This window comes from Neopelma chrysocephalum, unplaced genomic scaffold (assembly GCF_003984885.1).
Source record: "Neopelma chrysocephalum unplaced genomic scaffold, ASM398488v2 Primary Assembly neopelma1_142, whole genome shotgun sequence".
Taxonomy (NCBI): Eukaryota; Metazoa; Chordata; class Aves; order Passeriformes; family Pipridae; genus Neopelma; species Neopelma chrysocephalum.
In genome coordinates this window covers 297,094-319,793 of record NW_020897804.1, presented here as the reverse complement: position 1 = coordinate 319,793, position 22,700 = coordinate 297,094, and the positions used below count along the sequence as shown (strand labels likewise).

The following is a 22,700-nucleotide window of genomic DNA, read 5'->3' as shown; positions in this document are numbered from 1 at the left end:
GCCAGGCTTGTCCTCACAGCTTGCCCCAGGCTTCAGCTATCCCACTGTCTTAAGCTGCTCTTATTTGAAGAGCAGCCATGAAGGGTTTAACAGCCCTTCCTTGTCCTGGGTCTCGGTGATAACAAAAAGCAACATGCAGAAATCTGAGATGTGCTTCATGGGAAACATCAACAGGAATTTACAAGCTATACAGGGATTCCCAAAAGCATCACAAGCAAAAGTAATGGCAGCTGGATATAATTTGTCTTTCCTGGATGGTGACCATCACAAATTTACATGTACGAGATTCTACATCCTTCAACCACAGGCAATAAAATATCTGACCTTGCAAGAATCTGAGGCAACAGAAATCAAACATTATGGAAACAGCTAAAACCCACTGCAGTATGTTTTTGCCCTTGTGTGAATTTCTCTTCTTCTGCAAAGAAAAAAAAAAAAGGAGATTCCAACCTATATTTTAGCATTTCAGCCTTTAGGTTGTGCTCATCCATAAAGAACAATTTTCTGTATTTTAAACCTTCAAAGTCAATGTCAGGCAAATACGAACAATTCTTAGAGCTACAGAAAAGGAATTTCTTTTTCAGGTGTCTTCTATTTTTGGCCCCGTTATCTAATGATTGCCTTTAACATTTACCTCTCAAATGCTTTTAAGCAACAGTGAGGGAGGTGTCACCTAGTACCACGAGCTCAGTGTCACACAGTACCTACCTAATCCAGGCAGATGAACAACAGTGCCTTGTGGGGAAACACACAAGTGATGGAAATATCTTTGTACACACTGAAAACAGAGTCCACAAAAAACTAATCAGCCATGCTTTTAATAAACTTATTTAATACTTCATTCAGCCAGCCTTCCACCCATTTGTTTCGCACATTGAAATGCACACACTGCAATTTAGTAGTCCTCCTAAATTAGACCTCTCAAACCCATCTGTCTTACTGGCACTCAAGTTTCTTAGATTACACTGCAGGGAAACTCAAGTTTGTCTGCTACCTCAGAACAGTGTCAGACCCAATTAGATAAGGAAAGTGCCATCACAAGATCATGCCACTACAGGATCAAGCAGTTCTAATTCCCACTTGAAGTTACATGGAGGCACACACGTACTTACACCCGCTGCCCACAGAAACCCCAAGAGTGGATTAGGACTTGCAACCATTTACATGAGAGCAGTAACGCTTTGGCCCTTGCTGGCAGTGGAACACAACAAAGCAAATTTCCACAGCACATCCAAATCCACACCGTGGGTCTGCAGTTCTGCTACAGGTGTGTTTGCATTTGCCACCTTTCACTTGTACTCTTGCAAGGAATTTGTTGAGGACTGCAGAGTGGGTCAAAGAGAACTGCATTTATTTAAACAAGGAAAAGCTGCATAACAACAACAGGTTTGCACCAGGTTAACATGCAGAGGGGAAAAGGATGATAATGATAATTTTCCACGAATTAACCATTCACCAACAAGTGGTTGAAGAGGATGCAGTCTGTCTCACCCAGAAGTGGCTCCCAAGAGCGTGTCTGTCCCTCTCACATGGAGTTTAAGGCACAAGGTGTAGACTGGCTCTATACACACAAGCTACACGTTTCATCGACTGACAACACCCCAGAGCAAGTCACTGCTTACAAATCAGCTCATGGCTTGAAACCGGCTTTAATTATCAGAACTGTTTCCCCACATCAAAATGCTAAGCAAGAACATCGTGTCTCAGGACAGCTGCCAACAGGAAGGATCTTAAAAAAAAAAAGGAGGGGGGGAGAGACTACAATGCTTAAATAAGCCTAGAGAAGTTGAGCTGCAGCACAGCACTAAGCCAAGAGAGCACAGTACTGGGCCTAGTGAGCTTTTTTCTGCCTAATTTTAAACCTCCCTATAGACCTGGTTATTTTATACGTATGTCAAATGAGGGGAGAAATGTGTTCAAGATTTTTTTTCTTACACCACCACTGTATGATGCCAAATTAAAGGAGAGGCAAGTCAAGTTGAATTATTTTAGCTAAATTAAAAACATACATTGCTGTCACACACTGAGTATAAGGCCTTGGGATTGCAGACAGCCAGAATTAAGCAACCTTTTCCTGTATCAAGTTAAATGAGTGTGAAGCACTAATATCTGCAACACTGGATACCTGTAACTGTGGTTTTATTGTCTATTGTACCTCCATATCCAAATACCAAGTAAATACAAGCATCCAATTTAACTAGCCTGACAAATGCTGTAGGGACTCCACACTTCCATGTGCACGAGGCACCAAAAGAAACAACAGCAATTTACACCAATGTTTTAAAATCTAATCAGAGTTAAGGCAACTCTCTCCAGTTCAGCACCTAAACAATTACTTTCTCATTCTCAGAGGTAGGAAGTTTTAAGCTCTGACCAGGAAACTATCAAAAAGAGATATTCAGCGCTATGTGTTACTTCCATTTTTGCTTTTGCTATTACTTCCTCAGCACATGTGCCCACCAAAGCTTTGTGGCCATCTTAGAGAGAGCAGCTAATGATGGCAGCTTGAGCACGCACAAGTGAAGTTTACTGTTTTTTGGGGGGGAAGGAGATGGTTGGGTGTTGCTGTCTTTTACAAATGTAGATACTTGAGATGTGCTCCAACAAAACAGTTGAGGTGCCCTGAGACAACAGCAGGGTGACTGTTCCAGCCAAATGAAGGCTGGTTCAGACCCCAAGTGAGAATGCCAAATGAAGAGAAGAAAAGCAATCACACTGAAGTTATTAATAATACATGTCCCCAAATGTCTTGCTGTATGTCTCCAACTCCCTCATTTAAACCTTGTAATTAGAGGTGAATAGAAGACAGTGAGGTGTATATATAAACAAATTTAGGGGAAGGATTAAATGCACTGACTGTAATTAAAGATGGTCTCTTCCAAGACCGCAATGGGTATTCTTACTTTCAGATGAATTGAAAGATGAGCAACACTTATTTCCCTCTGCCAAACAATGACAAAATATATCATCAGGGGACAGTGGACACTTGCAGATATCTGACAGTCCTGCCCCAAAGTTTAGATATAGCTTGCCACAGCACAGACAGCGCCTTGTTTATCATTTAATTTCCGTCCTATTTCTCTTTCCATTGAACAGTACAAAGCTGGTGGTCCCCAAGTCAGACAGGGTGCAGTTGAGCAGAATCTGAAAATCATCCATCTGGGGATGCTAAGGTATGGAACAGCTCTTCAAAACTCTTCTCCCTTTCCTCCTTCTTCCTTCCCACAAAACTCAGCCCAGATTTCTTAAGTGCAGTGTCCTGAGATTATCTGGTAATGGAAGGAAGAGCCGGAAGTTTGGACCCACTCGCCATGTGAGTATGTAAAGTCAGGCAGTGGGAACCAAGGCACCCAGCAGTCTATTTTAAACACCTCTTAGCACCTACACCCAATAACTGCTTCTAGCCAAACACACACAACAAGCTCCCAAATTTCCCTAGCAGAAATTACTTGCTCCACCCATGCTGTTCATTGCAGCAGTCAACACAACAGCACCTACCAATCGGGATTAAGTCAGCTTTCTTGGGGGAATTACAGGGTTTGCTACCTTTATGTTTTGTAAATACCAGCTAATGTGCTATGTAAGACACAGAGTGTCTGTGCAGCCAGTATTTGCAAACAGTGATGGTATTCCTCACTTCAATAGGAGCTGCTAAATCCTGGCAGCAATTACATGCCAGGCAGGTCCCTTACCTAGCACCTTGTATCTTCACTTACTTGCCTAAATTGAACCATCAAGGAAAGAAAAGCAGATAAATTTGTCAGGCATTAATCCCAAGCTGGCATTTGGGAAAAGAGGACTTGCCACTAGTCCTCCAGCTTTTTAGAAATGTTTTACCATGGTCAGATGTAGTCTTTGACTGTTACCCAAATCTTGTGCTTTCTCGCTATAAGGTAGAATCTAATATAGGCTTTCTTAATGTAGGGCATGTAGCCTGTAACTAGAGTTGTTAGTTGTTCAAGCCAGAAGCATTGCAATGTGACCTCATGTACCTACATCCAAGCCCATATCTCTTCTGTGTCAGCTGTGCCAATCTCCACACACTACACAATTAGTTACACTAATCTGTATAGAAAAAGAATTGCACAACATAAACTAGAATTAAACAATAATTTTAGCCACTTGACATCCTTTGACAAGTCCTGTCACCCTGCTCTAGTTTAGCAGGGTGTGTACATAGTTCGGCATATGCATTTCCATATCAAAACACAGCACTCTATGAAGTCCCAAAACAACTCTCTCTTTCCAAAAATAGGGAGGGGCAGATAGGAGGAGTACCTTATCCATTCTTGTAGTTTGCACAGTTCTTTAGGACAGGAGCAGTCAGTTTTAACTGGATCCCGTGCATGGAGGTGGCAGGGGGGTTGTTTTTGTTTTGTTTTTCCAAAAAAGGCTCAAATTAAGCTTCTGTGAAGGAACAGCATTATGCTTTTTCACATTTATGATCTGCTGGCTAAATGTTCATGCTCAGTAACTTTCTGGAACCCTGACTGCATCCTCTGCAGCTGCCCGGATGTGATGTAGGGTTCAGGCTGCAGGCACAGCTCCTACTGAAATCCCCTGGGTGTGAGGCAGAGTCAGGCCCACAGCCTGCCACATGTTAAACCATCATGTGTACCAAGGGGAAAAAACACAGATTAAAAACTACTTGACCTGCAAAGGAATTCTGTGCAGTAAATCTAAGCACAAGTGTCTGCTGACAGAGACCACGAGAGGAAAAGGGCATGAGCTGCAACAGGGAAGTACACACTGTTCCATCCAGAAAGAGACATTTTGAATTTGGGACCAGGCCATGGCATATCCAATACTCAAAGAGCATAGGCCCTCCAGGGAAAGGAGTGCTAAAAATAGAGCTAGAGATGCCAATGTAGCATGGAGGCAGAGAGAGGAAGAGACAGGACAACCAACCCACAGAACACAGCCACTTCCTCCAGCTTAGGTTGATCCCTTTTTGTCTGCTCCAACCAGGGACACTCTGACATCAGTGCTCATGACATACTTGGAAGGAAGTAATCCAGCCTCCTGCAGATTTGGTGTAAATCCTGAGTGCAGAGCCAACCTTGCCTTAAAGAGCTGGAGCTGCACTGCTGGCTTGCAGGTGCATTTGCCACTTCTTCAAACCACAGCAGGTACCACTTCCGTATACCCAGTTTTGGTCTGTGGGCTTCCACAGACTTGACTGGTTGGGATGCAGCCAAAGATTCCCATGGCATTACGTAAGACTCATTTGAGAGGCCAACTTCTTAAAGCCCATTAGCTGCCTAAATACCTTTACAAAAAAAATCAAGTTCCAGCTCACTTGCCCAAATGTAGCTGAGCAAGCTTAAAAAAAAAATTTTTTTTTTAATACCTAATTTAACAACTTTTTTTCTCCTCCAATCAAGAGAGCAGTCACCATCAGGCTTCTCTTCCCTTATTTGCAGGGAATCAGCACCTCGCCATTGTCTGTGGAGTCCTGAAAACAGCTGGAATTCCGGCCCACCCATCTCCCCTTTGTATGACACCAGCCCACTCTTTCTACCATGCTGGGTAAGAACTGGCCAGGTCAATCAGCAGATGCTGAAAACATAAACCACCTTTCACATAGTCCATTAGAGGCTGACACACTGTGGACTTATGTTTGGAGAGAGGCATGAACAAATTCAAGTGGAAAAAAACGCATGCACTTGGTTCCTCGCCCATCTGCTCTCTGCTGGCTGCTGGGCTGGCCAGGGAGCACACGGCTTTCTGGAGCCCAGACTCGGGACTGCACTTGGGCTCCACAGTTCAAAGCCAATTTCAGCAGGAAAAAGGACATTACAATTGAGTCAAGGCTGTATTTTGGTCCCATTTTGCATTGCCAAATAGAAGCTTTGTCAAAAGCATGAGGATGTGCACATCTCTGACACCTGGAATATAACTTCCTGAGCAGATTAACTTCCAAGCTTCACCTGCTTAATATACCCCTCCTTTCCAAACCAGCAGTCTACGTGGGAAGATACTATTGTTGGGAGTGCATAATCAGGTGCGTTGCTATGTGCACTGGAAAGACAGCAGTTCAGTGCAGAAGTATTTATACTAGTTATTGCAGCAGGCAGTGCAGGAAAAGCCACAGGTCCAGACACTTGCTGATTCTCTAGAAGTGGGGAAATGGTGAGGAAAGAACAGCATTTCAATGCAAAGTTTTAAACCTTTCAATTTCTTTAATTCCATAGATCAGTCAGGCCCAGAAACATGGGATGTTTCAGCAAAAGCACAGAATTAAACCTTCAGTTCTGCGGGTCCAGTTTTTTACAGACTTCGCTAAACAAGCTCCTCAAGGAAAAAAAAAACCACAACAGAAATTTAAGACACAAATGCCTCAGATTAAATTACAGGTAAAAGGGGATTTAAGATGAGATTCAGGCTTGCACTGGCTGAGTCAACACCATTCACCTGCCCACTACGGCTGGCATCCTCAGAGAATCAGCCATAGCTGGGCAGGAGGAGCCGGTGCCCAAACCATGGTGGCCTTCAGATCACAAAAGGCAAGTCACACTCCTAAGACACTACCTTGATAAAGCAGTGCAAAGGTATGTTTATTGCAATTCACACCAATGAGATGGTGTAAAAAAGTTCTTTACTTGATGAGAAAACCAGAACAGATCTACTAGGGAGGTTAAGTTCAGCTAGTAAGACGACGTGGTTCCCACCAATAATGTAGCAGCCACATTATCTGGATGGTTTAGATATAATCTGGACACATCCTAGAAATGGCAGCAGTTTTTATAGACCCATTATAACAATGAGATCTGTCCCAGGTCAGTAAGACCCATCCAGCACAGCACTCCAGGCAACAGCAGCCAGAACTGGACGCTTAGGAGAAACATTAAACTGATAGAGAAGTGAACTGTAACTGTAACAGTGCTCTGTACTGTAAATTAACACTGCAAATTAACACTGTCACTCAAAGAAGCCATCCCACCCTCTCCCTGTGATGGCATCAGGGTGTGCCTGTGACAGTGAGCTGGGTCAGGAAGCTTCTCCCCTCCTGCTGTGCCGGCAGGAAGCAGGGCCCAGCAGCACCAGTGTGTGACCAGGGTGAGTTAAACTCATGAGGGAAGCACAGCAGTGAGACACATACTGGGTGATCCCTCCCTGGAAGGACTTTACCTCCACCACCAGTTTGGGGGTTTCCTCAGCTAGTGGTGGCAACACAGCCATTCAGCGTGATGGATCAATGCAGTTACATCTTTATGCTGCATAACACTGCTAACCACAATGGTAATTTATGATTTTGAAAAGGCAGCCCATAACAAAAATAAACATTAAGTATTGTTTTGGTATGCTATTATTTCAATGACCTTTCAGTTCTGTTTCAAAACTTCCAGGTTTATCAGCAACTGCCAATTACATGCTTTTCATTAACTCTGCAGTTTACTAGCATGAAGCACCACAGAGAGACTTTCAAGACATACTCTCAGCTTATGTAAACTTTAAACTCAAAGTAACTCTGGTGGGTGAAATTGAATGTAACTGTGCTCCTGCACTTGCACTTCCTTCATGAGAAAACTACCTATTAGAACTTAACTTCAGAGGCACCTGTTCTATTTACTGTATCAGCTAATGTTGCACATCGTAAGGCTCTCATCAAAATATATACTGCTCATCGAAACCTATGTTTATATACAGATATCCATTTCATACATATGATGATGTAATAGAAAAACCTTTTTCTGGCAAGATACTACATTTTAGGACTACACATAGCACTACCCAAACCTCAGGTCAGCATTACCTTCTCTGCACATGGCAACACTTTCAGTTTCCCCCTGATCAGCACTCTAATCAATGCATACATTAGGCTCCTTTGGGAAGAAAGCAAGCATTTTTCTTTTCTTCTGTAAGGTTTTGCAAATCACATTGTTTCATGTATTCCCCATCCTAGTCTTGCACTTCTAAAAATTCAGGGCTGTTTCCCTCGACTGATGCAGGCCACCTCCACAGCAGTCTCAGCTTTCTGCACTATAAACTAGTGAGCCCTAAACAAGAGGGAACTGCTCCCTGTCCCAGTGATGGAGTTAAACACTTACGCACTTCCACTTCTTGGAGCACCTTCCACAGGAAAGCAGGGAAAACTCCCCGAGAGTACACCTCTGCCAACAGCAATGCCTGGCTTTTACCTGCAAAGGGCTCAGCTTGTCAGCTTTTGTCAAACCTAAGCCTGGGGACCTGGGCCCTAGATCAAACCATACCAGGGTCAGACAGCACTTGTTCAGCTCATGTGTGCCAGTCTGGGGACAGCAGCACGTGGCTTGCCAATTTCAAGGCACATTTTTATTCATTTCCTCACTAATTCTTAAAAGCTGTTCTTTAAAATCATCAAGTTTCACAAGCTGTTTTCAAAGACTTTGGCAGGGAAAGGGCAAGAATTCTTGCATTCCTCCTGCAGCAGAGCTCCTCATGACCAGGCAGGATTGAATAACTCTGATGGGTTGATCCCAGCATCCTTTGTCAGGGCTCCATCTGCTTCCACCAAAAAAGGATGGACCACAGTGGGGAGGTGCTGCTCCTGCTCCCTCCCATGGCCTTGCATGAGCTGGGGAGGACAAGTCCAGATGTGAACAGCTGAGGGCAGGTGACTCTCTGCCTTCACAGAGCATTGTGCAGATCTCAGCACAGTCTTCAGGGAGATACACCTTGGCTTTTACCTTCTAATGTAAAACTAGTATAAAGTGATGCAAATAAATGAGATTATGCTGTGTCTTTTTAAGAAGCTTATGGCTTTTACGAATTCTTGCGGGTTTTTTACACTATGAAAGTTGAATTCCTTTATACAATTGTCAGGTCAGGTCAATTTAAAAATTTCCTTGCAATAAGTGTGACTGCTAATTTACTTACAGTTTACATTGCTCTGTGAAAGCCCACAGACATAATGGCCTGGTTGGAAACAACAAAAAATATATAAATGAATATACATGTATATATTTGTCATTAGGAACTAGTTACATCCAAGTGCCACTGTAACCTGTCTGTAATTATTAAAATATCTTCTAGGACCTCATCTGTCCTTAGGATAGAAGATTTTCTGCCTTCCTACTTTTTATTTAAGGGGATTCCTGTTTCATAGCTCCAAGATGTAAATGTTGATCACACAGGACCAAAATAAGACTGCCATTAGAGGGTAAGTCCTTACAGCGTTTCACTATAAGGAGCACATACTGAATTTCTGAGCAGGGTATTTTAGGGAGACTTAAAGCAGAAAAAAAGGATGTATGAATTGCTGACAAACACTTTACCATAATTGTAATCTGAATTCTAACATATAACAAGATTTTTTTCTTGGAATTATGTCTCTGCTTCCATTTGTCTTCCTCTGAGCATCCCTTCAAAAAGACACAGAAAAGAGACACAGCAGTAGAAAATGCAAATTACAGTAGTGGTGCCAAACGGCCAAGCCAGCACACGCAGAGATCAACAACCACTGCCATTCCCACCGACGTCAAATCCACCGGTAAAACCTCTGATGTGCAACGCCAGTGCAGAACCTGCAACAGCACCACATACAGTACAAGGCTACCACGGCTTTCCAGTCAGTGGCAGATCTGACCACCCTCATGCAGGACACAACGGCCCTGTAAATGAGGAAGCCATTTCCCTGCCCTCCAGCACCGAGTCCAGCCCACAGACAGCACGGGAGGGACTGGGTAAGGAGCAGGATGAGCACGGCCATCTTCTCCGCTCCTCCTCAACAGGCTCCTGTGAGATAACCCAGTGTGTCTCGCCAGAGAAGCATCACGGCAGTGGTGAGTCAAAGGCACTGGTCCTGGAAAGGATACACCTCCAAAATCAACATCCAGTGCTTCCCAGCTGACAGGGCAGGGCTGTGCTGGGGAAGGAGGACAGGCTCTGCCAAAAGGACCAGCTGCTACAGGGACGCACTACGGCTGTGAATCTTTCATTAAACTTTGCAAAACACTTGATAGATTTTAATGTAATTTTAGTGAAATGAAAAACACTATGATCAGTTATTATCTGCTCATACACCCACAGCGCTGGAGGAGGGGGTTGTTAAAAAAAAGAGAAATAAAAATTGCAGGAGTCCTTCACACCAATACATCAGGCAACTAGAACTGTACACATCTCATTTGCTTTTGCGAACACCCATTTGCACAAACAAGGATCTCGCACTAATTTGCAGGTTCTCACCAGGAATAATAAAAATCTGGCTTCAAGTATAGTCTAACTGCAGGAGGCACAGCAAGCAACAGCAGTTACAAACATCAGTTGTATAACCACACGACATACTGTGCAGTTTACCTATTTTGACCTTGAGATGGCAGAGAGAAAAGGTAGCAAGGAAAATACTATACGGTCCAACTACTACAAAGATACAACACAGAACTGAAAGTGAGAACAGCGATTGAACAATTAATAGATTCTCCTTCTGGCCCTGCATCTGCTGCTAATGCTGCTGTGCCTTATTTACTGTGCTGCTTAAACACATTAAGGCAGAGCAGAGGGAAGAAGAGGCAACTCCATGCTTGGGTTATAAAAATGACTGAAGAAAAAAAAAAGAGAATATGGAGTTTAGATGACAACAAGTCAATAATGATGGAGCAGGGGGGAAGGAAGAAATGGAACAGAGTATCTAAAATGAGGATGGAAAAAAATGAGAGTGAGAAAGAATCACAGTTGGGGCCAATGATTTTTTTTTTATTTTAAAGAAGTGTGACCAAAGGACAGAATTTTACATGCAGCTATTTTCCTTAAGACTCTATCAGCAGAACTTCTGCCAGTTGATGTCACTGCCTTAGCCAATGCACTGCATTCTACAGCTGAGGCCTGTGTTTGTGAGCTTGAGCCTTCTCCAGTTCCTCTCATCTCTAGGATGACCACGTGGCTATTAGGCAGAGCTACAGTTTACTCATATTACAATTAAACTACAGGAAAGCATGTAAGCATGCAAGGGAAGTGATGGTCTAGCTGCTACATAACTGCAGCCACAGAACAAGACACAAAAAAACCCCCACGAGTCCAATCTTGTTGTGCCATCAACCACATTTCACGTATTTAGATGCATGCAAATAGTTTAAATCATATTCACACACACCACCCTTGCTTTCTCTGGATGCACGAAACCCGAAAGATCACAAGCTACACAAAATGAACAGAAAACTACCCAAAGGAGAGTTTATCCTACTGCCTGAACGGTAAGTGAAAGGCAGCAATCCTGCAGTGAGGGAACCAAAAGGCAGAGCCAAGACAGCCGAGACTGTTTGCTCTCGGAGCTCTCTGTGTGCACCCCAGAGACTTCAAACAGCTCAAAGGCCCATCTGCAAACAAACTCTGACATGATACAATGGACAGGGAACACTGCCTCCAAAACCTGAGTTCTATACATCTCAGGTCTGCAGGGTCTAATGTCTGTCCTGGATAAGTCCGGCTTTCCCCAGCGCTGGATACACCAGACCAGGGCTGCAGCTCAGGAGGTGCCCATTTCTATCACACACAGCTCTCCGGACAGGACACGCACCAGCAAGGAAGCAGACGGAGGGGAAAAACATATCTGTAGGTACTTACATGCAAGATGAAAATTAACTGCACTTTAGGCATACTTTAAAAAAAAAAAAAATAGAATAACCCTGTGTGACACATTGTTCCCGAAAATCATTCACCTTAGTCACAAAATACTTTGTACTTATAGCATTTAACACCTCTAGCAAACAGTTGCTGCAATCAGATTCTTTGTTAGTAACAATTCGGTTATCCAGTTACAGCATTAATCAGTCCAAAGCTAACTATCAGGGGTGTTTCAAGAAGAGCACACCAAACAACAGGAAAAAAAAGCCAAATAATGCTATACCTATCAGATTTTAGTTGATAAAAGAACCCAAAACAACTTAATAACCTACTCAGTGCTGAATCAAAACAATTTCAGCAAAATATCCTTCAAAAAACATGGTAACCTGAATGTCAACCATACATCTTTTAATTAGCTTTTTTTTCAAGACTTACCTATGTTTTTCTAGTTCGTTGTGTGATGACCTATTAAAAAGAGAAAAGAAATATTAGAGAAAAGGATAAATAAATCAAGATTTAGAATATTTAAAAGCCAACATCTGCATAAGTCACAAAAGAGTTCTCTAAAACATGCATTTATATGGATTATGAAACAGCTTTGCTATTAAATTGGTTCACTTTTACATCCCTTAGATACTTGAAGGTATCAACTTAATTTCCATGAGTAAACCGTGGGTTTGGGGAGGAATTACAATAAATTTGCATTTATTAGTGTTCAATACACTCAGAGACAGAAAGGAACATAAAAAAATGAGCAAGTTAGCAATAAAAACAACCCACAAGATTTTTATCTGTGAAGAAAAATTATGAGGGGGCAGAAAGAGTTAGAAGTTCTAAATGGTAGCAGGTAAGAGCAAAAAGCACCCAAAAATCCAGCTTTCAAGCCCACAGAGCAGCAGAAAGAAAAATCAGCAGCTAATCTTTGCTGTTGTTGTTGTTGACATCTTAATGGCAAAAAAAAGAGGAATCCTCTTAATTCTTCTGAGTCTACAAACAGAAAAAGAAACCAAAAATATCACTGTCTCTACTGACTACAGCAGTATACTATCCTCTTCCAATCTACCAGGATTGGAGATTTTTTTTTCCCCAACCAATGCCTCGGGTTTTTTGCCATTAGAAGGCAGCCCTAAATTCTTGGAGGATTTTTTTTTCAACTGATTCAGCTGAAAAATATTAATTTTATTTATTTATACAGCTCAGATTAAAAACATTCCTAAAATGAAGTTATTGTCACCATTTCAAAACAAGCAATTTTCCAGACTTTTCGGTTTTGTCCCACCGAATGCATGCCCAGCACGTAAGGATCAAAAGATCCAGAGGCGGTGGCAGCTTTTAGGGCAGGCAGATGATGTCAGAGCAGCTCTGCTCCAGCGTGCTGCAGCCCCAGCCTGCAGCTGGGCACGATGTGCTGACCCAGGGGGCTTCAAGGAAGGGTGAGTGCACAGTCTCTTGGCTTTTTTGGAGGGGTAAGTGCACAGTTGCTCCAGCAAGCAACGACATTCCAAGGGGAGAAAGCCTTCCCGCAGAAACGCTGCCTGGTGGAGAGCTGTCCTGCCTCTCCCTGCACACATGTGCAGCTGGATGCTGCAGCTCTACCTGGGTGTTACTGATGACAAAGCACCACTCCATCCATAGAGGGGGGGAAAAAGAAAGCGAAGCTCAGGCAAACAAACACTCAGTGAACAAACCCGCAAGCCAGTGCAACTCCTAATCCTGCAAGCGCTTCAGTGAACTGCCCCTCTGCAGGTAAAACTGAAATGCGTACAAGGCTCAGCACTGATGCTCATCCACTCTCACAAAAAAGCATCACAGTGTTGGTACCAAGACATCAATTACGTCACTCACTACCTGCTGTCTTCTTCTGAAAAGTCTAGGAATTCTCTACGTGATTTTTTTAAAACTCGTTGCATCAAGTGAGCCACAATCAAGTAATGTGTGTATTCCTAAGTGCTGTTGACCAATGCAGCAACACTGAAAGTGTTTTACACATATTCAGTGCTACATAAATAGGGCAGGGTGGGCTTGGTTTGCCGTGTTTTACTGCCTTTACCATTTGACTACAATAAGGGGAAACTGGGTTTTTATTTTCTACTACATGCCTACAGAGAAAGAGATCAAACTTTTTCTCCACCCCAATGTTTACAAAAATTGACAAACACTACTGCCAAATCCACCAATGTTTATAAAAATACATGGGAAACAGGAGGGTACCGTTGTCCCCAAACACGCCCAATGGGCCTGTCAAAGGCACAAAGACACTGTTTGCAGGGAACTCTGGAAAAGAGAAGAAATACAGGCTGGTCTGGATTCATCCCTACAGCATAAAATCCTTGACATTTCTGGCAATTAGACACAAAGATGAACACAATCACTGGAACTGGCCCATTCCGAGCTGTCTGCTGCAGCAGAGCTCACGGCAGCTCCGGTGAGCACGCACAAGGACAGCACAAGAACCACCGGCCAAGAAATTCAGCCTGCACTGAGTGTTTTGCTGGGTTAAGAGAGGATGCAGTGAGCAGCTGGAAGTCCTACATGCAGCACACCCACAGGGCACCTCTGGTTGACAAAGGGTGATCCCTGTGTTCTCCTGGGGTCTGTCCTGCCAGACCAGCTCTGGAGGGGCACAGCTGTTGTTGTGCCAGCTACCAAACAGAGCAGCAGTGGATGTGTGCCTCTTTGCAGAGCTCTTTGGGACATAAAAGCCTGCAGTGTGCCAACGTGGGCACCAGCCACACATTTCAGGAGGGGGGGGGTGTCTGACTAACGCATCAACCATCAGGCCGTATGCAGGAACCAAAACCGAGAGTCCTGACATTTACCTGAGAGTTGCTCCACCTACACAAGTTAAATGCTCTATCACAAGCATGATGAGGGTTTTTTTGTTGTTGGATTTATTTACAGAAGAGGTGAGCCTCTCTCTAAATATTGTTTTTTATCTCCTTCACTGTCTATAGTACCATATATTGCAAGAATATCCATCTCCTTCTGCTGTTCATGCAACCTGAAGTGAGGGGAAAAAAACATAGTAACTGGTCTGCACACAACTCAGTACCCACCATACCCTGTTTCAAAATGGAGTCTTTTATTACTTCAGTAAAAGATAAGATGTAGGCCACGACTAAGAAGATATATCTCTATGTGTATTTACATAAAAGAGACAGATGTACAACTGTGTTTTTCACACAAATGGTCAGTGGAGCCCTTAAAAAAAAGGCTGCAAGGGAAGGAAGATTTCTGGTGTTTAGCTTAGGTTCACTTGGCAGAGTTGGGAGTAGAAGTGATGAAAAGGTGACAATGAAAAGGTGACAATAAAAAGGTGAAAATAAAAAGTTCAGATAAAAAAAGGGAAAAAGCCAACAAAAAAAATCCTCAGAAATTGCTGCCTAAACTACACCATCAACCTGAGACAGCCCTAATATTCCTTTAGCAAATGCTGAGCACTTCACTGGCTATGAAATAGCAGTTACATTTTCTTTGCGAAGAAACTGTCAAAAGAAGATTTGAAAGAACAAAGAGGAGCCAAGTAAATGCAGATGTTGGCCTGCAAGATGTTTTGCCACTTCCAACAGCACATCCCCAGAGCCATCCTCCTCCACCATCCTTTCCCCAAACAAGAATTCAAGGTACTGCATTTGAGAATTCCTTGATTCAGCAGACTCACCTAAGTAATTCAGACAGGTACTAATTCAGGTGGTGAAACTAAAACAGAAAAGGTGACAGTCCCCTCCAAGTCCACTTTCTGCCAGCAGAAAGTGAGCAGGAACTGCTCACATGCATAATAGGTTAAGATTTTGCTCTATGCATGATGTGCAGCCTTAAGTTTATATAAGTATTAAGTTTCCAGTATTAATACACCTTCCCTACTCCTCCATCTATTTACCCCACCAGATAGGGCATCTTGTCAGTGGGAAACCAGCACAGCTCCTGACAAAAGCAGTGAACTGCTGAAGTTTATTGCCCGGTGTTAAGGTCTAGACCATGAGTCACCAATACACTACCAGTTGCCAACACATTTTAAAGCACTATAGGGAGCAAAGCAGGCTAGTTAACGAAGTGCTTAAAACAGTGGCAAGCACCTCACCCGTGCCAGGGCTTTCTAGTACAGGCAGGGCTGCCAGGGTGTTATACAACCCATGTACAGAGGATACAACTCCACCTAAGGTCACACAGCCATGGCAAACTACACTGCCTGCACTTCACCTTTTGTCCAGGCCAAAAGAGTAAGAACAAACAGAGCAAGAAGTTTTTACAAGGTGCTACACGTTAAGTGTCTACATCCAGTTCCCACTCCCAAAAGAGCTGGTGTGTAAAAGCACGAGGCTTACACCTGCAGTCCTCTGTGAATGCGACTGCTATGCAGCTTTTCATTGGAAGGATCCAGATGCGCCTCCAGGAAATTCCCTGTCTATACCTATGACCTGCTGTGGGATGCACCTGAAAAGCACCAGATAAACCTGAACATAAGCACGTGACCTGCCTAGTATTCACTGCTCCTTGGTTGTTGGGTTTTTTCCATTTGTTTCAAACTGGACACATTGCTCACAGCCTGTCAAAGAGCGAGCCTGTACGGAATGAATCCACTAAAAATTAATTTTGCATTCTCCTCATAGCAAAATTTAACCGGTTCTGCAGATTCAGCTGGGATCTGGGAACCAGGCATACCAGCACAGCCTCGATGCAGAGTTCTGTCTCCAGTATCGCATTCAAGTTTGTGCTGCCACATGTTTGCAGTGGCCAGGTCCGAAGGTGCTTCTAATACGGTGACGATTTGTTTTCCTCAATTGCGGGAGCAGTGCAGCTCCCAAACATTGCAGACCTACTGCAGTTCCTCAGGAGAGGCCTGTTGGCGAGATGTTTTATTGGGACTAAAATGCCTCCGTTTTAAAACCATGTGCGGTGACATCAGTTGCTGTCCCTGTGCTGCCAGCTTTAGGAAAGCAAACCCAGAAGGACCTATCGAATTCAGAAATTCAGGCAAAAAAATCAGAGGAGCTGTGCCTGCACAGTCTGCTTTGCAGTGTTTTATTCTTGGCCTCCCACAAAAAAAAAAAAAATTAAGGAAAAATAAAATAAAAATCAGGCTGCGATCCCTAAGCTGCTCTGTATGGGCACATAATAACATCTGCAGAGAGCAAGGGGCTTGTTTCGCGGGCCACAGGTTCACCCTCGCCATGAGCCAACAGCAACAGAGGAATTCGGACATGAAGCTCTGTTTTTATTTGAAACACCAAATGCAGCTTTCATCTTTTTCTACATATAACCCTTTGCCAAAACACAACACAAAGTACGAGTCTATTTATATAACATATGAACAAAAATATTAATTGATACAGAAGATATATTTATTAGCTGGCATTTATTTTGCTCCCTCTCCCTCAATAAACCAGCTCCTAAATTAACAGGCCAAACACACTGCACCACCGACATTCAGTTCCTTTCTCTGCAAGTAAATTTAACCGTGACCTCAGTAGACTGGCATCTAACACTAAGATTTTAGTTTTCATTTTACCTTATTTCTGACCCTTTCATGGCAAAGCAGCTGCCCGAGCTCCCGTGTGTGGGCACATATGCACCTCACACCCACATGCACCTCAAGGTACCCCACACCTGGTGAGTGTCATTACAGCCAGGGCAGAAGCAGCCCAATTTTCTGCAGGCTTGCGTGTTTCTCTGTCAGACTGCCCTGCCTTGTGAGCAAACGTCACCAAATTTCAGATTTGTGTCGCATTCCTCCTCGGCACATCGCACACGTGTAACCTATCCATTTCCTTAAAACAAACAGCAAGCTTGACTTTAGAATATTTGTTATTCACTAAATCCAGCAGTTTGTTTTATGCCTTTTTTCAATTCCAACTACACCTTAAGAAGAATTATTAAACTGCGTGGCACTGCTTTAGGAGCTACATACAGCTACTGCTCTGCGAAGAGGAGACATCTATCATACAGTAGTCAAGTACCTGGTAAGTATTATTGTAACAAGAAGATGTGACCTAGGTTTACCTTCCTGCAAAAAATAATATTGTAGCTTTTTCTAATCTCCTGTCCTCTTCACAAAACAAGAATCCAGCTTCATTTGCCAGAGGATTTTGGTCAAAATTACTGAGGGGAAACAAGTCTGAATCTCAGCTGAGGACACAGTACGAATGGCAAGCCAGAGAGAAAACAAAGCAGTTTGGTTTGTGTGACATGGGAAAGGGCACATCACAGGAAGCTGAGAAGAAAACACATAACATCAGCTATTTTAATGTACAAGTGAAAAATAAATGGCTAAAAATTGTGTCTGATTGCTACCAATAACCCCTGAGAATATTGTTTATCAACAAACTGCTAACACCTGCTTTCAATTTTCATTTTAAAGCTAGCAGTGGACAAAGCAAAAATGTTAAATTCCTACAGTGAACAGAAGGCTTATAGATTTTGGTTAATTAAATGTAATTCTGCAGGTGTTTTTCCCTGCATGAACCCAGACCTATCAAAATTACTTCTCACTTAGTCGCAGTCAAGAGGCCAGCAAGCTTTTAGCCCAGACCTGAGTATCCCGTTCAAAGGACAGGCAGCCTTCCTCCCCCTTCTCCTGTGGGTCTGGGCCTTGCCAGCCATCGACAGGGGACGGAGGTCTCAGGCTATGATTTCTTACATGAACATCACCCCCTCCTCAGCGGAGGAAGGTGTCGATCAGTGCCCCTGCTAAACAACAGGGCAGCTGGAATCCATCCATGTCCCCCTGCCCATGGGGGCTGCCCAGCACACCTGTGCTACATGGGGTACATTTTTCTCCCCCCAGGCAGGCAACATGTTTTGAAATATAAAGAAAATACAGAACAAAGAGGAAGGGTACAGCACACCAGGCTTCCTCACATCTGACAGTTCTCCTCCTCCTTCCCTCTCTTCTCATTTTCCAAGAATAAGGAAGATGTTTTTCATGTTTTTATATATGTAAAGCTTATAAAGCACAAAAAAAATATATACACATATATATGTGTATCTCACTTTTTAATCTGATCAGATGCTGCAAGCAGCAGGATACAAAAATAGATGATGAAAACAATGCCCCTGCAGATTTGAAATGTGTGGTTATCTGCTCCTTTCCTACTCCTCCGACCTTAAGTATATATTTTTATATCCAGAAAAATAATGCAATAATAAGGCATGAATTTCAGGCATGTATACAGTCATACCTGCCTGCCTCTGATGCTCTGAACTCAGCACGTCTGCAAAATGGTTAAGGTGGAACAATACGGACAAACACTTTGCCCAGTGGTTTGCCCATCATCCACGACCACTCCAGATCCTAGGAACTTTGAGCAGTTGTCTCCCTCTGTTAGTCTTTGAATTGCTTAGGAAGAATTAACTGTCTTATAAAAAATTCAGACTCTAGTCTGGGGCTTGGCCCCTATAGCCTCTAAGCTCCAAGTAATAATAAGACAGTAATGCTGGTGCACCTCATGGATTTTCAACTGTATGTTGAAATATAAAGGTAATTTCTCCCCCATAAATCTAAGCACTCAGGCAAATGTGAACAGCTATTGCTGGACACAGGCACAGAGCCCATAAGGACAATGGAGAGGTGCCCACAGGGCCCTGCTGCTACTGCCCTGTCCCTGAAGGAATAGTGAGCTGCATTAAAGTAATGTGCCCCTGCTTCCCATGCCAGTGTCCGTGCTTAACCAGGGCAACCACTGTCCCAGCGGTGACCACACTGGAAACAATTCCTGGACAAGCATCCTCCTGTCCTGTTACACAGACGACCCATTCCTCATCTAACCACTGCAGCTAGAAGAAAGTCTAAGTAAACATCCTGCTGCACACTGCAGGATGGCATTTCTGAAGGTTGCCACTGCTATGGAGTGAGAATCAGAGCAAAACACTGAACAGGTAAATAAACATAAGTCTGCAGGTAGAAAAAAAAGCAGGAGGGTAACTGCAAGTAGATGTGTCTGCCTCAGCTTTAATAACACCAGCAAATCTGTAACCAAAAATCTTTTAATTCTGCTGTATTTGATAGATTACAAATCCTCTCCTAAAAACTCCTGAAAGCAGCTTACAGTTCAGACAAATAACTATTTTAAAGTGGATGACAAGAGCCCTAAGAACGGAAAACGATGGAATAATAGCTCTGTAAGTAACACAGAATTCCTGAATGCAAGAAACAGACAAGAAATCTGTACAAATCCAGGAGCAGTTTGCAGCTAGAAATCCTATGAAACCTGTTTTGAATTTTTTTTAAAGGCAGCAATCATACTTTATAAGAAAATAATAAAAAATCTCCAGGACCGAAGTGTCTCAGGACACAAGACACGCCTCCCACTCCTGATGACTTTCTTTTTCAAAATGCACTGACGTCTTCTCTGTGCTCCAAGATGAGACAAAGAATTCAACTAAAACTGAAAAAAGTAGGAGTACTGCAATCAATACCCCCCAAAATGGTTGCCTTTCTCAGAGCAGGGGCACAGGGGAACAATTTGCTCCCCCTCAGTTAATCTTCAAGACACACTGCTAGAGCCACGGCAGGCACGAACAGGGCGCTCACCAGCTCGTGTTTTTCTCGAGGAGGGAGCTCGTCAGCTTTTGATTTCGGTTTGCACCTCCGGTGCCCCACGAGCAGCTCCTGGCCATCTGCCCAGCACCTCCCCAGCACCACCCGACCCGGCTGCCCCGCCGCTGTGCAGGATGCCCGCCGGAGCAGCAAGAGCCGAGCGGGCCTGCCGAGACTCTCTGCTCCTTTGGAAAACAAGTCACGTGCAAGCCAAGTTCATTTTAGGCTATTCTACAGGAGCCACCATTCAGCATGACCATGCAGAGCGGAGCCTGCGCTGGGGCAGAGCATCGCTGCTCCGGGACGAAGCAGGCCCAAGCTGGGCACGGTCCTCGGTCCTCTCCGGAGCAGCCCTGGAAGAGCAAAGCAGAGCAGGCAGAGCACGGGGCTGGGTTCGCTCTAGGCAGGGGCCGGCAGTGTCCCTGTAAGACAGGGAAGTCTCCCGCACGTACACAGCCGCTGCCCAAGCAGCAAACAAAGCTGCAGAGCCTGCGCACAGCAGCGCTCGGCCCCTGCCATCGCAGCGCAGGTAGCGGCGGCTGCGGGGGAACAACAGACCCGCCGCCAGCGCGGCGGAGCGGCGGGCGGGCCATCGCCGGCACGAGGGACGGCCGAGCCGTGCGCTGTGGCAGATCCGCATGCGGCGGGCGGGCAGGAGGGGCTGGCGACCCGGCGGTGCGGCAGAACGCACGGGGAGGTCAGGTTCGCCCCGGCATCCCCTCACCTCGGGCCGGCGGGATAAGTTGGAGTTTGCGGTGGGTGCCCCCCCCCGCCCCGCACACGCCGCTCCTCCGCCCGCAGCCCAGCGCCGCCGCAACCGGAGGCTGCATCTGCTCGGGCTGCGAGGGGGGGGGAGGCGGCCGGATCGCTGCCTGTGGTTTATAAATAAATGCCGGGGGGCGGGGGGGGGGGAAATTAGTGCCATGCAAAGAGAAATCTGGGTGGCGATGATGGTGTTTGGGTCTGCAGCGAAAGCCGCTGTCGGTGAGCGCGGAGCAGAAGGAGCGATGAGGGCGGATGGCTCAGAAGTGCAGTGAGTACTAAGGAGATGGTGTACGCGTGGCAGTGTTTATATGAGAGATCAAAACAGAGCCAAGCCCATCCAGGGGAAAAATGGCGACTACCGGGATGGGGAAAACTGAGACACTGGATTAGTTATTATTTTTCATAAATGTATGCACTGCACATAAGATAGACACATTGGAAAAGCTGCCGATTCATTCTGAAAAAGCGGTGCGTCTATTACCTGTTATTCTGGGATTTTCTGGCCATGGTGCCTGCCTTTGTTTTCTTTCTGGAATAGTCACTATCGAAGGGTAACACTGATGCATAGCCATGTTCTGCTTCTAGGGACAAAGTCAGCATTAGTGGCAATATATTTTTTCCATGCAATTTTTTCCTCCTTTGCAGGAACGCTAGGGTAAAGAACAGAATTTTTCCGGTTGATTTGTTTGCATTTTATTCTGGCATCTCTTAAAGAAGCGAGACACACAAAAAAAAAACATAACTCGGTAAACCAAAAGGGGGAAAAAAAACCCAAACCAAAACAAAAAACCACCACCGAAGTGCCGAAATTAGGAGGATTATTGGAGTGCACACTAAAAACGAGGCGGATCATGCAAACCCTTGTCACGCTGCGCTGGGGGAGGGGAGCTGCCATACAATCACCGACTGCCACACACGGAGCAGCGAGAGGGATCCTGAGCGCTGCACACGCACCGTCCCCATCCAGGGCGGCACAGAACACCCGCCTCTGGTTTGTTTGGGGGGTTATATATATATATATATAAAAAACAAGCCAGGCTCCGAGCAGCGGTGCTCCCCCAGCGCGGTGCCGCCGGCGCAGCCCGGGTCCCCCCCGGGCAGGTGCGGGCGCGGGGCCGCTGCCCCGGCCCGGCCGCCGCACAACAAAGGCCGAGAGCGGCGGGGAGCGCCTGCGGGTGCCTGACCGACTGCCCGCCTGCGCCCTGTACCTCGGTCTCTCCGCTCCAGGTACTCGGCCGCTTCCAGGAGGATTAACAGGGAGTTCAATTCCATGGCTGCCCGTCCCGAGCCCCCCGCGCCGAGTTCACGCGCGGGGACTCCCGAGCCCCCGGTTTTAAGGCACCTCGCTCAACCTACATTTGACACACGGCCGACGGGCAGCCCGTCTGGCCAATCGGGGGCCGCGGACGGGCGCGGGGGCGGGACGCGGGGCGGTGGCGGGGCCAATCGGCGGGCAGAGCGCCCCCCCGGCGGGGCCGGGGATGTTGACAGATCCCCGCCGCCCGCGCCCATTGGCCGCCCGTGTAGTAACAATTTAGAAGCCGAAGCTTAGCAACAGCACGTGGTGGCCCGGCCCCCGCGCCCGCTGATTGGCCGCCTCCTTGCATGTTAAGCAGGCAGCAGCCGCCCATTGGTGGCTGGGGCGTCATGCAAATGAAGGGCGGGGAAGGGGCCAATGGGGCGGGAGGCGCGTGCCGCGCGGCGGGGGGGGCGGGGAGCGGGGCGGGGGCAGCCAATGGGCGGGCGGGGGCGTGGCGTTGCCGTGAGGAAGAGGCAGGCGGAGGGGCGGGGTCCGGGTAAGACTTCGCTCCTCCCCTCGCGCGGAGCCGTGAGGGGACGCGGCAGGGCGGGCAGGGTC

The 22,700-nt window shown here is 45.5% G+C and overlaps 1 protein-coding gene across 3 annotated transcripts in view; it reads right to left on the bottom strand.

Moving 5' to 3' along the window:
* Positions 1 to 22,192, bottom strand: part of MXD4 (MAX dimerization protein 4) — a 38,597-nt gene extending 16,405 nt beyond the window's left edge. The window contains exons 1-3 of one of the 3 annotated variants that reach the window (XM_027699860.1): positions 22,051 to 22,192; positions 21,324 to 21,492; positions 11,977 to 12,006 (exon numbers count right to left, since the gene is read on the bottom strand). In XM_027699860.1, the coding sequence (XP_027555661.1) occupies positions 11,977 to 12,006; positions 21,324 to 21,492; positions 22,051 to 22,114 (263 nt within the window). In that variant the 5' untranslated portion in view covers positions 22,115 to 22,192. The remainder of the gene's footprint in view (positions 1 to 11,976; positions 12,007 to 21,323; positions 21,493 to 22,050) is intronic. The other 2 variants (XM_027699861.1, XM_027699863.1) reach the window with 2 other exon arrangements.
* Between the last annotated feature and the right edge of the window lie 508 nt (positions 22,193 to 22,700).